The sequence below is a fragment of the Callorhinus ursinus genome, unplaced genomic scaffold, assembly GCF_003265705.2.
Source record: "Callorhinus ursinus isolate GAN/ISIS: 27379988/994484 unplaced genomic scaffold, GSC_fseal_2.0 scaffold74, whole genome shotgun sequence".
NCBI lineage: Eukaryota > Metazoa > Chordata > Mammalia > Carnivora > Otariidae > Callorhinus > Callorhinus ursinus.
In genome coordinates, this window is record NW_027397136.1 from 438,791 (window position 1) to 455,965 (window position 17,175).

A 17,175-nucleotide genomic window follows, 5' to 3' on the forward strand; every position below is an offset into this window, starting at 1 on the left:
GATTTTTTTCCCCTTGGTTTCTTATTTTTAAAACAATATTGGCTGTTTTTTCTGATTATAAAAGTAGCATACACTGCTACTTAGATTTTGGAGCACGAAGGAAAGTCTGGAGAAGAGAGTCATAACCATGCATTCTGTCTGCTCAGCCCAGCTCCTCTCAGAGGCGTGGCCCATTCCCATTCTGCCTTCTGTCTGTTACTACGACAATGCCTTCTCTCTTTTTTTTTTTTACACTTTTTCTAACACCTGCTTTCCCTGATATCCCCTTTACTGATTTCATTTTCTAATTTCTGTTCTGAATATCCTGTTATCTCATATTGTCTTCTGTATTGGAAAGGGTGTATAAGGATGTGGTCTACATAAAAGGAGCTAAAAGTTAAATTTTGTGATATCCAGAAAGTAGAAACACATTTTTAAACATATGTGCAAGTACATGGGCTCAGCTGTATTGGTTGTGTATCATGTCACTATCCCTTGCTAATGACTATGGACTCCGTGCCACTCTGCACCAGTCTGTTTCTATAACATCAGTACCAGGAAGCAGCAGAGATTGTTCGTTGATATCGTGTTATTTATCCAGGTGTGCTGATCACCAACATAGAGTCTACACTTTGAAACAAGGAAGGTTGAATGTGGATCAGCTCTAAGCAGAGAAAGGAGCCCTTCTCCCTTCCCCCAGCACATCACCTAGTCACAGTCACATCTGTTTAGAACCCTGGATGTAATCAACATTACACACATACACACATGCACACCCACAAAGAAGTCTCTGGCTTTAGTTTTAAAGTTTTACCCGATACCAGATTCACTGTGCACAAAGCACTATGATGAACACCGAAGGGTTAAAAGAAAGGGAAAATGTGGTACCTGCGTTTGCAAAGCAGAAGGGCCCCTCGACCAGTAGCTTGTCTATTGGGCCATCCTGTTACTAAAACAGAGCTATTTCTTAAACCGTGTTCCAATCCTAAAACTGCCCCTGCTCCCTACAGTCCTGAGGCCATTTCTCTGAGCCTGTGTCTCCTGTGTGTGCCCCAGTAGTTCTGTGATGGTCCCTTGCTGGGCTCCTCTCCCTCTCCCTGAATAACCGTCAGGTCTCCCTGAGTCCTAGACATGTCTCTCTGCGCCCTGTCTTCTCTCGGTTGCCCCGTCCATGACTCTTACCAGCATTGTTACTGTGAGTTTTCAATATGTCCCTGTCAGCTCACCCCTTTTGGTCTTCCAGTCCAAAGTGGGACAGCCTTCCCCCAGCTGTGCCATTGGAGCACTCACCAGAGATGGACGGGCAGAAGAAAAGGGGGTGGTTGGCTCTCCCTGGTACATGGAGGGGATATGATATGGACTGGGGGAAGTCGCCTCTGTGTGGATATGTTTCACTCAATTTGTCCTGGCTCAGAATTCAAAGCACTGTAGAGTACCCTGGAAGCCCACCCCCAGAGGAGGCACTGCCTCCGTAGACTCAGAGCTGCTTTCTGTGGCCATGTGGTAATCTAGTGGTTGCAGACCCCTCTGCACCCCTTAGGCTTATCCAGGGCTAGTTGTATGTGGAGCGCATGCATCTGTGGTGACATATTAGAATATTTCACATGGGTTTGGTTGGTGACCTGAGGTTATCACCTGCAAACCTAGGAGCAGTATTGGGCACATATTTAATCATGGACTGCTCCACAGAGGTAGACAGACCAATCCCAGGGGCTTTGGGCATTTTTTAGGAGGAGACCCAACACCCAAAACCCAAAGGCTACCATATGATGATATCCAGATGTCACCACCTTCGCAGTAAGGAACAGAGGAAGAAGGAACAGCCCACTCACCCCAGAGCTGCCCGCCATCGCCAGGGAACATGTGCATTCCTTTTTTAAGCCGCACGCCCAATGCCTGGGTCTGCTCTTGTTCAGTTTCCATGCTGAAAAAAGGACTTAATTCATTTGTAGACTTTGTTTCCCTTGTTTCTGCTTTTCCATTTCTTGTATTTTTTTTCTTTTCCTCCTGTTGTTCCTTTCTCACTTCTTATGCTTTTTGTCCTCTGCTTGTTTTTTATTTCACCTTCTCCCTGTCCCTCTCCGATTCCAAACTCCTCCTCCTCCTCCTTTTGTCTTTCTTCGTCTCCTCCTCCTCCTTCTCCTTGTTTGGTCCTTTTTGAAGTTGAGCCCAGTGGCGGGACTCCACGGCGTAGACCTCTCTCCTTCTGCCCTTGCTGTGTCCAGGAAGGTAACGTAACCCCCCAACCTCATCCCCACTGCCTCTCAGGGGTTGTAGCAACACTAGTCAAACAGGGCCCCAAAACCCAGCTATTTCTCTCTTTTTCTCTGACACTCGATAGCCTTGTTACAAAATTCCATGAGTATGTGGCAGTTTCTTACAAGGTACAGTATCCCTTTGACTATCTCGGGGAGGACTGGGCTACAGAGGGAAACCAGAGAGCCTCCAGGTACAGGCCTTTCAGGCTACAGCTGAGCATCCCATGACATTGTGCCGCCACCATTCATGGTGGGACTTTCCAGACTCAGATCGAGCAGCTAGAGGGGGCACACAGGTGAGGAACCGCCTACCTGTGTGGCAGAGATTTATATTGGTGGAGTCGAGGAATACTGTCCTTACAAAGACTGGTCTACACAAATGCCCCCAAGTTCTTTTCCAAAAAAAAAACAAAAAACCCACTAAATGCAAACTTCTCTACCCTGTGTCTTGCTGAGTGTGTGTATTTTTTTTTTAAGTTTGTCTGATTTGAAGTCTGTTGTGATAAGATTGTTGTTGAAAAGGCATGTGGGAAGGGGAAAGGGGAGTGTGGTCATGACTAACCCTTGCTAACCTCTTACCTCTGCTCTTCATGGCGCTCACATTTGACTTTCACCCACCCCGCAATATACCTTTGCTCATCGGCTATGAACAGTCTCTACCATAGCTCATGAGCAGTGTTCAGATGTATCCCAGTGGAATTTTTGTCCTTGCTCATGGAGAGGCGGGAAGGAGGGAGAGACTTCCCAGTGCATTCCCAGCTTGCTGCACTGGACAGCTTGCATGCCTCAGGGCTCCATCTTCCATGCCACGTGGGCACACTGTGCAGAGATGCTCAGAAAGGAATGCATGGAACTGAGCTGTGGGCTGCTCTAAAAGCCAAAGGACCAAGTCTATTGGGTCGGGTAAGGAGAGCTTTCATCCCCAAACACTCCAGCCCTCCACAGAGCCAGGCTCGGCTGGTCAGGAGGGAGTTTCTGTCTTGCAGAATAGGACTCAGGGATAGGCCTCCACCTTAGGAGCACAGCCGCACGTGCACCCAGGCACCATGCATACACTAACCCCCGCTTGTGTGAGTGCTATTCATTTCTGCCTCTCCAGAGTGTGGCCCCGTTGAAAGACTAACTGGCTTGGGCCTCCTGCGTGTCAAGCAAACAACGCAGCAGAGAGTTGTCTTTGAACAGTGTGCAAGGAAGTCAGGTGGGAAGAATGTAGGAAACAGTGAGTAAGGAGCTTGACAGAGGAGCGTGTTGTCCCACCTGAGGGTATATTCTGTATGTTTCTGGGTCTGGTCTTTACCAGGATAGGACATCCAGCCAAGTGAGTCATAAAATGGAAGGCACTTTGAAAGATCTCCCAGTCTAATGCCTCTTAACCTGGGGCCCACGGGTGAACTTCAGGGGGCCCAGGAACACCCTGAAGTTCTATATAAAATTGGTGGATGTGTAGACATGTATTTTTCTAGGAAGAGTGTCCCTAGATTTCCTGAGTTTCTCAGAATGGTTTGGAATCCAAAAATATTGAAGACCACTGACAGAGTCTGTCTTTTGCTTTAGGCAGGACCACACTATTGCCATGAGCTTCTTTGTGCTCCAAGGGAAAAGAGTTTGTTCTCTCCTTGGGTGGTCTGATTTCTCGGAAAGTTCTTCCTTCTGTTCTCCTGCCACAGTTAAGCCCAGCAGGGTCCAGCTTCCCCGGATGGATATTTAGTTATCAGCCCCAGAATCTGCTGCTGGGGTTAGGTCAGAGCAGAGGGCACTGCCTTATTTAATAGCGTCTAGGGTCTGCTGGTGTTCTCTCTGCCCTTGGTGAGGAGCCTGACAGCCATCCTGGGAGGTACTGCATGTACCAGGCAGGATTCGTTGGGAGAGTGTTTGTCAGGAAGCCTGATAAGGCCACAGTTTGAGAAAAGCCATCTCCCTGACCAGGAGCTGAAGAGATGGGGACGCATCAGTACAGTGGCCCAGACAGGGGCAGCAGCCCAGGAAAGAGCTGGGCCAGTGAGGGTAACGTCAAAGGGGGTAAGTGCAGTTTATAAATTTGCATTTGCCTGGTTCACGAGACTGGTTTTCTTAAAGCAGACCTAGTACCTAGCAAGTACCAAATAGATATGAAATGAGTGGAAAAAAAGGGAAAAAGGAGGGCAAAGCACTTCAGACCTACCAAGAGCAATCCATTGAGCAGGAGGGGTCCAAACAGGCTGTGACCAGGTTACCGAGGGGGTGCGGGTTGGGCCTGGGAAGGACAGGTGGAGAGCGCAGACTCTTAGGCTCTGGGGCATGGTGCCCCCTTCCATGGCTGTTAGGCAAACTTTGGACCTGGCTTGGGAGTGTTCCGGCAGCATCCTGCTCGGCTCTCTTTGCACATTTGCCCTTGTGTGAGACTCCTGCCGGCCGGGGTAGACAGCAGACACTTGCTGTGCCTGACGCACCCTCTCTCTTGGCAGGCATGGGCAAGAAAGATGACCCCAAGCTGATGCAGGAGTGGTTCAAGTTGGTGCAAGAGAAAAATGCCATGGTGCGCTACGAGTCGGAGCTGATGATTTTGTGAGTGGCCTTTGGTTGGGGACCCAGCTAAGGGGGGCTGTCAGCTTAGCACCTGTCACAGCAGGAGCACAGCTGCTTCCTAATTTAGGGGAATGAGGAAATATGGCCCCCTGAGTCACCGTGCTTGTCTCCCTCTCTCCTCCCCCCGCCCCCAATCCCAGTGCCCGGGAGCTGGAACTGGAAGACCGGCAGAGCCGACTACAGCAGGAACTTCGGGAGCGGATGGCGGTGGAAGGTAAGGGGGAACAGGGCTGGAGGGCACCCGGGAAAGCTGGGTGTGGGCCTGCTGCCTCCTGGCCCTATAGACCTAATGTCTTCGGCCACTGCCCAGATCACCTGAAAACTGAGGAGGAGTTGTCAGAGGAGAAGAAGATCTTGAACGAGATGCTGGAGGTGGTGGAGCAGAGAGACGCCCTCGTGGCCCTGCTCGAGGAGCAGCGACTCCGGGAAAAAGAAGAAGACAAGGACCTGGAGGCTGTCATGCTATCCAAGGGCTTCAGCCTGAACTGGTCCTGAGCTCTACCTGTGCTCCGGCTGGCTGGTCTGTGGCATCCACCTGACCCAGGCTGGGTTCTCCGAAACCACCCAGATGAAAGATCTCAGAAGGCCCGGCATCTCCTGGGAGTTGACACGCAAATGCCTATGTGCCTCTTGAAAAGTGGGTCAAGTGTCTGTGCTCTGGGGAACCCCAGGTGAAGATGATTATCTGAGGTGGCTCATCCTCCTTGGAAGAGGCCCACCCTGACTTCCTGCTCCAGAGAGAGAGGAATACGGAGCATTTGACATGTGATATGGGAAAAAAGAAAACCCGCTCGCTCCCCGAGGACACGCGGTGGCTGGAGCTCCTCCTTCCACAAGAGGAGACAAGAGAAGGAAGCTGCCCCCTCTCCGTCAAAACCACAACCACCAGAGTGCACCTTCATGGAGTGGAAGGGGCAGCGATCTTCTTCATGCTTCCTGAAGCACCACCAAAGAAACGAAGAAGACACCCCGGGGGGGCAAGATGTGACTCAAGTCCCGGGAGAGGGGCAGTGGCCAGCAGGTCAGCTCCTGCCCCAGTATCGCAGGGAAGCTGGAGATGGGCTGGCTCCCGAATTCACGATGCAAGTAAGGAGGACCCAGGAGGGGTCTACTCCCTGGCCCCCTGTACCGCACACTGGACCCCTCGTGGCCAAATGACCCAGGCCTCCCTCTGGCTGTGACCCAAGGCCTGAGGGTTGCTGCATTCTGCTTTGAATTCACAACAATTTTGACACTGGAAAATACTGACTTTGGGGGACAGGATGAGGCCCTACATTTCTAGCCCCCAGTTGACAGACAGGCGTTGTTACTGTTCAGCGCTTCACGTCGGGGTGGGAGATTATCTTTTTCCCTGACCTTTTTCCTGTGTTTGCACATTGAGATGAAGCTGTCAGCCTAGCAAGACGCTCAGCCGCTTCAGACCCTTTTTGTCAATTAACTTATTTTTTTAATACTTGAAAAGAAGTAACTTCATTTTTTATATCTTTACTAGAGACACTGATCACTTGGCACCTGGTGTAGGAGTGACAGGGGTGTCTGCCGTGTCCTCCGACACGGTCCCATCCCAAACTGACTGAACGCTGTTCCAGCCATCTATTTATTAGCCTTCTTCAGAGTGTTGCTGACCCACTTGGCCTCAGGGAGCAGCTGAGAACCCCGCGTGGGTTCTTGGTCCTAGCTCTCCTGTGCCCTCCTGTACTTGGTGGCCAGCCCCTCCTCCTTCACCCGGCCCGCCCTCACTGTGGTACCAAACTTTGTGTCTGCACCATTCATTTGTCAGGGGTACATTTCAGCACTGTTTGAGGCCAGGCCAAAGGGCCCAGATGCCACTCGCCTCTCCCCGTTGAACCCTGGCTCTGCAGAACCCATTTATTTTCTCCATTTTGGTGCCAGGGTTTCACCTCCCCACAGCACATTTATTATTAAAGGTAAGCCCTTTTCCATCCTGGCATTGTAGGCTGGGACCTTGTAATCCCTCTGGCTGATGAGAATTCCCTCAGCCCAGCCTCAGATCCAACCCGATAGAGATGCAAGTATTGGAATTTAGGTTGGTCTCTCACAGTTAACTCTACCCCGAACCTCCTCTGCACCCCGATTTTCATGGAAAGGCACGGGATAATGAGTACCATGTAACTGGCTCCTTGAGCCAAACTGCTCATTTCTCACAGTTCAACCAGAGACTGGCATTGTATAGCTCATAGAGCCACAGTCGGGGAAAATGTGATGGGGCATCCACAGAACTGACACACGGTCAGCCCAGGGAGGATTCCTGTCCGAGCCAGGCCGATCCGGAAGGGCCCTCCAGCAGACTGGTGAAGAGGGGCCAGGGTAGGGCGAGCAGAGGCCTGGCAGCTCCTCAGAGTAGCCTAGATCAGGTGTCCATGACGACCTTGGGACTTCCGTGGGGAGCCCCGCCAATGCCTCAGCTTGAAGCTTCATTCCTAGTACAAAGGAACAGGGAACCTGTCTTGCTCTTCACTTTGTCCAGAAGCTGCCGTCTGTCTCCTGTGGAAGCGCAGAAGGTGTGCTGCTAGCAACCATTGCAGCTCCGACTCCTTCACTTCCTGTTCTCGGATGAGGCGGAGTGTCTGTGTTTATGCGCTTTCTTAAAAAGGCGAGAGGAGGGTGTTCTGGATTCCCTCTTTAAACTTCACCCTTCCAGTAAAATTGGACTTGAGACAGGCCCCTCATCGCCTGTGTGGCCTTGTCCCTGACCCTCTTCGCCCCTCGAATGCTGCTGTAGCCAGCCCAGCCCCAGGAGAGCCGCCTCCATCCCTCGTGGCTCCTGTGAACCCCGGAGCAAGGCAGCTCTGTGCCAAGTGGCAGGCTCGGGACACAACCGCAGCGACACGCTGTGAGTAGCCTCATGTAGCGCGGGCGCCACACGGGACCTGTGCCCTCGTGGCCGGCCGGGCCCGGTCAGCCTTTAACACCCCTGCATCCTTCCGAAGCACACCCTGCGGCCTGCGGTTGCTAGAAAGGGGACTGAAGACTTTGCAGAGAAGCTTCCAAAATCCACAAGCCTCCAACACGTGCCCCGGTTCTCCACTCCCAACACTGTTAGGACTTCCGGCTCTAGTAGTGCCCCTTTACTTTTAAAGCTCCCGTTTTATAACCACTAGTTTGCAGTTTATTTTAGTACCCTGGTGACAGGCTGCATGAAATGTTTTCCAACTCTGGAAATGCATACAGCTCCAGGCAACTGTTCCTCCCGAGATTTAAGTCCCCTTGAAGGCAGGGGACACAGGAAATGAAATGCCAGAGCTTGAGTGAGCCCAAACACAAGGCCCACACAGTAGGCAACCAGTCCTGCATCACCAGAGGGAGGTAGCAGACACCTCCACTCCTGAGTCTGAGGGACTCCGTGTGGGGTTCTCACCCTGCTCAGGTGATATCTTTGGGCCTTTGCCCCCAGAAACCATCCTCCAGTTGCTTTTGACCAGCAATGATAGACTGTTCTTTATCCTCTGAAAAGGGAAGAAAGCTTTCAGTGGGGCAGGAGGTAGAGTTCAAAGAAAAACAGTTGTAAGGCGGTAATAACTGAGCTGCAAAGGGGAATGGGCCACTTTATGCGCAATAAAAGTTTTTCACAGAAATACAGAGTGTATTTCTTAAGTCATTTTACCAAACTTGGCAGCGAGCCAGGATGCATTTCCACGTTCCAGCACCTGCCCTTTTCAGGTACGTGGTGTCCATGCAAGTCATTTAGATGCCTGGCGCATGTGTGGGTGTGTGTCCAAGCTTGTTTAAAGAACACAACTTCATCTTACCCAGGCTGAGCCATCAACTGCTGTCATTTGAGAAAATGCCTGAAACAACTTAGTGTGATAGACGCTGTTCTTCAAAACCAGGCCCCAGTACCGTCTTGAAGAGAAGAAGCACGTTCTGTGAAGTGAGATTCTTCAAGTTGGAGTGGTCCCGTGCTCCTGGCAGCCTTCCTTGCCAGCCCTGCGTCCATGCCAGCCCGGCCTCTGTCCTTTGACACAGCTGAGCAGGGAGCCCAGTGGCATGGGGTCTACAGCCTCCAGGCCTAAATCTTTCAGATGTGTCAGGGTCCACAAGTACGTTCAGCATAGGGTCTTGGAGAGATGATATCACCCTTCTTTGGACTGGAATCATCCCCAGGAGATCGAAGGGAACAATCCTGGCCAACTCTTCTCTCTGCTGCAGGAAGCCTCTTGGGTTTGTCTCCAAGTGGAGATACATTCCAGCTCTTTTCCCCTCCCTTGGTGTGATGACTTTGTCATCACCCACAGAGCTAACTGCAAAGGCACATGTCTCCCTCCGGCCCAGTAACGGCTGCAGGGAGAGAAAAAATGGCACTAGATGGGTGGAGGGGAGTGTTGGCCAGCCTAGAGGTCTCTGCCATGGAAGCTGGTTCCCAGAACCTCTCAGCCTTATTGCCCGCTATCCCAGAAAGAAGAAAGGGGCCTCTCTGACACCGACATGGACATCTCAGGCAGAAAAAATATAACTAGCTCGAGTGAACTTTCTGTGGCCATGGTGCATGCCTGCTGGGGAAGACTGGAGTTTGGTAGTCACCACCTGTGCCGATCTCAGTCACCTTTTGTTCCTCAGAGGGGCTGGCTTTGATTAGAGGCGGAAGCAGGCAGGATTTGGCTGCGGTTCACAGCAGCCCCAGGTGGCCAGAAACGACTGCTGCTTTTAGGCTGGTAACCAGAAAGGAAGACTGCCCAGGCCCCCATGTAAGTGCCACCTCAGAAGCACATACCCTCATTCCTTCCAAGAAACTACCATGTCTTACGGCTCTGAAATCCCTCCTGAACCCTGAGTCTTCCTGGTCCCTTCTTAGGAATCAGAGTGAAAAATGGCAAACGGAGAGAATGTGCCATTTTATTTTATGAGCTGGCCAGACTGGTCCACTTATGGAGACTCTCCCTCCTCTTGTGTTACCTGCTCGGAAGATGCCCTCCCAGCAACGCTCAGTGAAGAGGGTAAGAAGTCATCCTGTTAGGTGGGTTATGCCCCACTAAGACATCAGCCCAGGGGCCAGAGCTGCACCTCGTACACTAAACCAAGGAGCCCGTTAGGCTAGGTGCCCAGGGTCACAAAGCCCTTTCACGGACACTCCCGGACGGACCACCTGTCGCTGCTGAACTTCACCGCATAGCACTTTGTGACAGCCTCACTCCTTGTGTCCCCTTGAGGTCTTCCTGCAGGTGGGGCTTAAACAGGGAAGCCAGAGTCCTGGCTTCTGTGAGTAGGCCATGTGTGCTGGCTGCCTCCGCCTGAGAAGCCAGCTGATACCAAGACAAATATGGAAGAGGGGACAGCGTCCATGATGCGTGCACACTCATGCGCGTGTGTGCATACACATAAGCACCTTCCTTTTCATGGTCAGCATGACCTTTCTCCAGAGTGGACATCTAGCTATAAAGTAGGCTGAACTGAAGCCTTTGGACCCAGGAGGGACCAGCTGTGGTGGTGGTCCAGGATCCCGGGCTAAGGCAGGATCCAAGTTGAGGATCTTGTAACAATAAACAGCCTGGTGCATGGAAGACCACAATTGCATGGAACAGTCTCCAAAGTAGGCAGATGGAGCAGTCCCCCAGATCCAGGGGAAGGGTCTTTGGAGTACCCAGTGCAGGTGTGGGGCTGCCTCACACAACCTGGAAATGAGAAGGAGGTTGCTGGGGTCTGTGGCCATATGTGAGAGCGCGGCGAGGAAAGGGAGTTAGCATTCAGACATGAGACTCGCTCCTGCCTCTTCCCTGACTTCAGAGGAAGCTGAGGCTTAGCACGTAATTGGTTGGTGCCTCCCTCCCTGTTAACCAACCCACAAGATCCATGGGAGGGCAAAACATTGAAGGGTTTGAGATTCTTAAATCGGGGCCTTTGTAGATGGACAGACATCTTTCATGATGGTAACTAAGGTTGCCCTTGAAGAAACCAGAGGAGGACTGAAGGCGGTCCCAGCATCTCTAGGGGCTGGCTCCTTACTACCCAAGTTCATCTCCGATCTATCTGGTGAGCCAATGGAGTTGTGCATTTATTTTTAATTACTTAAAATGCTGGGCTGAATCTTCTGTTTCCTCTCAGGAACTTAACTTACTCAATCCAGATTGCTGTAGACAGGCAGGGTTCGCAGAACATTCAGATGGGCCGCTGCTGGGTGTGTGCCTGAGGCTGGACCATGCTGAGCCCGAGTCAGCACTCAGTGCCTTACTGGGAACAAACCAGCACTCTCGACTCAAGGGGACGCCCCAGTCTTTTCCCTCCTGCCCCCTTCTACAGCCCACAGCCACCGGCCACCTCCACCTTCATCTTAAGGCAGCTCTGCCAGACCTGCTCTCCCTGCGGTGGCTTGGGGACATGTCGTGGGTACCTGGTCCTCCAGAGTCATGATCAAGGATAAGGGATTCATCCAAGTGAAGGCTAGGGTATGTTAGTGTTCCAATGCTGATCAAGAGCCAAAACAAGGGTTCACTCACATACACCAGAGGCAACTGGCACAGCAAGCAACGGGGAAAAAATGAGTGTTTCTTGGTAGAAAGGCCCGGATGAATACCCAAGGTTTGGCACTGTGGCCGTCAGGTTGTCTCCCCAAGAGCTTGAATGCCAGGTCTTTCCTGTGGAGAAAAATGCAAGAAGCACCTGACAGCCAAGAGCCCCCTTTCCCCAGCTGCATTTTATTTAACACTTTTTAAAAATGTTTTTAAAGAATTAAGTACCATTTTTAAAATGTAACCAGGGCCAGACTTACTTGGTACCAGCCTTCATATTGGGACAGAATCCTGTTTCTGGCCCTAGTAATTAATGTTGTAAGTCTTCATCACATTGTTGTTCAAGTCACCTGTAAAAATCTGGGTGGGGAGGGTCGTGCCTGAGGCTGGAAGATGCTTGCCTTGGGTCAGCACTTGGTGCCTTATACCAGTTTGGGAACAAACCAGCACCCAGCTTGGGGTGGGGGGGCACCCTCTTCTTTTCCCTGCTGCCTCATCTACAGCCCAGGGGATCAGAGTTGGTGGAGCCTTACCTCCTGCGGGGTGGTGACCCCAGAGTGAGTGTCTCTTCTGAGTGAATCACCCCAGCATGACCTTGGCCCCTGTTCCTGGAAGATGCAGAGACAGCCCCAGGGCCCTGCCAAGTTTTCCTACGGGAAGGTATTTGGAAGAAGCATCAAGAAAAGACAAGTCTTCTGCAATGCTGTGCCTGAGGAGCGTGGGGAGCGGGGATGCCCGCTGTGCTGACTGCGGGGGCTGACGTGGACAGGTACACTAAGTTCATGCCTGTGTGTGCTAAGAGCCCTGCCCACCCTGTTGCTGAAGTTTAGTCTTTAATGGGAAGGGACAAGGGAAACAAATAGTAACTTTTCTTCGGTTTGGTGTAGCCGAGTGCACATTTACCCTCCAGCTGTTTGCACTCCTATGGCCGACAACCAAAATAAAGTCCGTCATTTTTTTTTCTTCTGTGTGGAAGAGGATCATTTCTTCCCTCCTTCAGGTGCCAGGACCCCCTGCCTACCCAGCCTGGCCTCCGGCAGGGCTGGTATCCACAGGGGAGGGTAAGCTGTGTTGCTGCTGGTTACTCCTGGCTCCTGCACTGTCCTACCTGCCCCCGACAACTTTGTTTGGATTGAAAAAAACCCAGCTTAGAGTATTCCTGCCTCTCTTTTCCTTGATCTTACTATGTATCTTGAAAGAAAAGAGCAAACAGAAAAATTGTCTTTCTGCCCAAACTAAGGATCCCCCCCGCCCCCCAGCATCTCCTGCTTTTTCATCTCTGGGTGAGCATGGGAAGTTTCCCTGCAGCACAGCGCGGGGGGCGGGGGAGGGTGGCCGGGCTAATGGAGGAAACGGCACCTCTGCTGTTGGAGAAGGTAGTATGGGAGGGTCTTAAGGGCAATAAAAAGAGGACATGGACTGAAAACCTGAAAACCTAGCTACGTGATCAGGGATGAAAAACTAGGAACCCAGTGATTTCAAGTCAGGACTGTGGTAAGGAGACGGGCATCGATGGGTTGACCCTGGAGGAGGCCTTAATCAGCAGAATGGATCGGATGGCACTGAATAGAGGGGAGGGGGCAGGCCTGCTGGCCTCTCCACGGTGGGCATCCTTGCAGCCAGGCCCCCTTGCCCACCCAGCCTGGGGAGTGCGTCCATTCTGCTCCTACCTAGTCAAGAGTTGGAGACCAGGGGCGCCTGGCTGGCTCAGTCAGTGGAGCATGCAATTCTTGATCTCAAGGTTGTAAGTTCAAGCCCCACATTGGCTGTAGAGATTACTTAAAAAAAAAAAAAAGTTGAAGCTGGTGAAGAACTTTGTGCATAAAGCAAGTGGAAGCAACAGAACCATGTCTGCCCCCTTAGGCCTTCTACCCCAAACTCCATACTTCCTTCTCCCTGGAGAGGAATTCTCCAAGGACCCTGGGGGAGAACAGAGACACAACCACTCTGTGGATGGGGCCATGATAGCAGGAGCTAGGGACAGCTACCTGCTTCTGTCCAGGGGGCTGGTGGCTGAGAAGGATGCTGACAAGCCCTCCTCCAGCTGAGGTGGGACTGTGCCCTTGGCCCTGGCAGCTGAGGAGTGCTTAAACATCAACAGATGTGTTTGGGCCTTCACGTGCCTAGGAACTGACCTTGGCTTTGAGAGCCAAGCACGGAGTTCAGCCGGGGACAGGGGCCACTGCTGTTTTCACCACACAAAGAACAGTGTCTGCAGCGCCCCCTCTGGGCAGCGCTATGGATCTGCTTGGTCCCATGGATTTGGAGAGGTCCGCTGTTGAAAACATTGCCCATCCTTTTTCCCCCCCAAGCCAACAGAGTGGTCTCCCCTGCCCCCTCCCTTTTCCCTTACGCTCCTCTAAAGATGATCCCGAGTCTTATCCCCTCCTTTTCTCCCCCACCTCCAACCTGGAGAAAGTTCTTGATTGGAGGCCACTTGGCTGCGTGAAACGAGCACTGGACCCAGGAATCTGTTCTGGCGTCTGGCCCACAGCGTGGCCACTACTTGGCTGGCTGATCTTGGACGTGGCTCCCGAACCTGTTTTCTACCCTTGAAACGAGAAAGTCACCTTCACTCTCTGCCCCATAAAGTGGTTGTGGGGCAGCAAAGAGATCAGAGATGCTGAGTGCTCTGCGTTTTGTGGGCCCTATGCCTGTCCCTCTGTGGCTGCTGAGTCATAGTGGCACGCCGGCCACCAGAGCCACACGGAGGTGCTCCACTCAAGGTGGAACCCGGGCCACTGCCCACAAGCAGATGTGCTCCCGTCCCAGGAGGTAGGGGAGCTGCTCCTGCCCTAGCACCTGTGACAGGAACCGGCAGCAGCTGCTCAAAGTCTGCTCTCCAGGAAATGAGTGACACCTGAAGCCCAGGGCAGCGTTGGCAAGAAAGGAAGTCACGGGGTTGGGTTGGATGGGGGGAAAGCCAGCATAGGAATAAAGAACCAGAAACTTCATGTAATGTGAGGCAGGTGTCTCCTTGCCTTCATGATTCCAACCCAGGCTCCAGCTCTGGTGTGCATGGATCCATCGCAATGAGAGTCACAGCCCTACCCCCAAGGAACACAAAATTCCACATACAGCACTCACTCGCTCTGCCACATGGCATTCTTAACCTGTGCGTCTTTAAGCAGAATTCTGGACACTGATCTTCCCTCTTTCTCAACATCCCTCCCTCTGACAAATGGCCATGTAAAATGTTCAAGCCAGTCATGGCCAGGCCCCTACTCCACTCCGGGGCCCCCACGCCCTCCCCTTGGTTTGGCGTGATTCAGCCACCATCCAGTGAGCTAGCTTCAGGAAGGGCAGCCGCAAGGCAAAGGAGAGCGTGGGGAGCACGTGACCTGGCCCGCCCTGGCAGTTAACTAATGGAGGACCCAGCTCTTTGGCAGAGTCAGCCCACCTCCTCCAGGAAACTCCTGTCTGCCTCTTCCCCTGGAGCCCCTTCTGACCAGAGCCAGACTCTGGAAGGGGACGTTTCTGGGTTTTCTAGCCCCTTGGGCCTAGGGAGTCAACCCCCTGAAAGTTGCTCTGCTATGATTCCCTGAATGGGAGCCTCAGTGGCAGCTGTTTGTTGTTGACTCGATAGAAAGGTCCAGGGGAAAGGCTGCTAAGGTAATATTGGAAATCCCAGACTAGTTGTTTAGCCCAGTACAGGCACCGAGTCGAAGCTGGGTCAGAGCCAGCCACCCACAGCTTCCCCCAGGCCATACTGCCAACACATACCGGGTGGGGCTGAAAGAAAAAAAGTGCCTGACGTTTTCCAGCGCTGACAGCTCACCTGTACAAGATCGTGGGTATGAACACGAACTTTGCCCCACAGGCCCTGGTCCTGGAGGTAGCCATTTCCCCTCTCCTCCTGCAGGAGCTGTTTGGCGTTCCTCCCTCTAGACCCTCCTGCCTTCCAAGCCTGCATGTCCTTCAAGGCCCAGAGCCTAGACTCTGTGTTGGTGGGAAAGCACTTGGATGCTTTCCTTCCCAGGCACCTGTCTACAGCTCCTGCCCTTGTATACACACATCCAGGGACAGGGGAGTCGTGCCTCCATGTAAACCACTGCTCCCTGCCGCCTGGCACTTTGCTTTCCGCTCCCCCCACCGGGCCTCCCATGTTGGCCTGTCTTACAGCACCTTAACCCCGCTGTCTGTTCCTGCGTGTCAGCCCAGGGTCCACCAGGGATGGTAAGCCCCTGGCTGGACCCACGGTAGAGTCCTGAGTCGGGCACAGAGCAAAAGCTCTGAGCTACTTACTCACTTGGGTCTGGAAACAATAAGACATCATGTTCTTCTCCCCTCCGTTAGTCTGCCTGTTGGTTTAGAAAGCCTTGGAGGGCTCACGTGCCCCCAGCCTCTACCCCTATCAGAGAGTGGGGGGTTATGGACAACTAGCTGTGTACGTGGTACTCTGTGTGGTGCCGGGGCCCCGCTCCCCTCCCACCCGAGGCCACACCTTCACCTCGCGTTCACCACTCCAAACCTCCGTTGTCAGATTCTATTCCTGAGGTGAGGGCGATGGGGGTGTCTAGATGGAAGGAGCATTGACTTCCCGGCTTCGGAGTCAGCTGGGTGCGTCACAGCTGTGGGCTTTCACGAGCACTGGGAAGAGGGAAGGAAGTGGCATTTGTGGGCTTGCGGAAACTCTGACCCTAAGATTGGCACCTCTGCAGAGGCGGGGCCTGGGGGTGCTTGTGGGAAGCGGGCACCAGAAGGAAGAGCATGAGCCCATCTGCCACCCAGAGCCCCCACCCCATGTGGACTTGTCTCTGGAGGAAGTCAGAGGTTTTGCCTCCTGCAGTTGGAGGAGACAAGATGCCATCAAAGCAGGCACAAGAAAGGACTTAGTCCACATGTGATATGCCAGGCATCAGGGACCAAATGCAACAAGGTGGCCACGGGCACGTGCTCTCAGAGCTCAGTTAACAAGGCCCAGGGGCACTGGCCTGCCACCCTCCTTCATCCCTTCAGTTTCCCAGGGCCAGGCACCTGAGGTCTATTGAGAGCCAAGAGACACTACTGAGCACCAACCCTGCCAGGAAATGAGGGAAATGAGAAACACCTGGAGAAGAAGTTCGTTATCAAGTCCAGGTGTGTGCAGTGCAAGCCACTGAGGGACTGACCGCTAGGGAGGGGCTGTGGAGGCAGCTCAGAAGGTGACAAGGGAAGGAAGGGGATGGGGGAGCAAGCAGGCAGTCCCTCTCCTCTCCTTCCTTCCTCTTAGTGCCCCTTCAGAAACCCCAGCAATTGAGGTCCTACTCCCTGAACCACCTCCCTGCACCCCGGCCTCTGACTCCCAGTCGGGCACCCGCAACTGCAGAGAGATGCTGGAGGGCCTCTGCAGGGATGCCAAGTAATAACTGCAATGGCGGCCATTTGCTGAGACCTTACTATTGTATTGTATTGTATTATTACCATACCTGAGACTCTTCCATATTTCATTTATTTAAAATGCAACTTTGAAATATGTACTATCATTTTCTTTTATGGATAGGAAATGGGAAATCAAGAAACTTGTTCTGGGGCCTCAGCTTTCTTAGAGGTAGCTGCTGGTCTCCCTGTTTGCAAGTCCAGGAATGCCAACGACTTCACGCCAGGTCTCTATGTGTTCTGAGTACTTGCCTTGCTCATTCTGACTTTATGCCTAATACATAGCTCTTCCCCTTCCTTTCCATTTGATAGGCAATAATGAGAGCACAAACACGGTACCAGTCACTGTATTTAGAGGCATTATTATCCCAATTTTATCAGTGAGCCTCAGAGCAATTAGGTATCATGCTAGGGCCGCAGAGCTGGTAAGGAACAGAGCTGAAGAAACAAACTGCAAAGACTGAGCTCTTAACCACTATGTGAAAGGCCTGCCAACCTCCCTCTGACCCTCCCTGGGCAGCCTGCCCAGACCCCTCCGTCCACATGCCCCC

At 52.5% G+C, this 17,175-nt stretch overlaps 1 protein-coding gene across 3 annotated transcripts in view; it reads left to right on the forward strand.

Annotated features, from left to right (window-relative positions):
• MICAL3 (microtubule associated monooxygenase, calponin and LIM domain containing 3) overlaps positions 1–12,228 on the forward strand; it is a 203,147-nt gene extending 190,919 nt beyond the window's left edge. For 2 of the 3 annotated variants that reach the window (XM_073886979.1, XM_025851823.2), the window contains 3 exons: positions 4,682–4,781; positions 4,943–5,016; positions 5,113–12,228. In XM_073886979.1, coding sequence (XP_073743080.1) covers positions 4,682–4,781; positions 4,943–5,016; positions 5,113–5,297 — 359 coding nt within the window. In that variant the 3' untranslated portion in view covers positions 5,298–12,228. Of the gene's footprint in view, positions 1–2,142; positions 2,209–4,681; positions 4,782–4,942; positions 5,017–5,112 lie in introns of all 3 variants that reach the window. The other variant, XM_073886980.1, reaches the window with a different exon arrangement.
• The last annotated feature ends 4,947 nt before the right edge of the window (positions 12,229–17,175 follow it).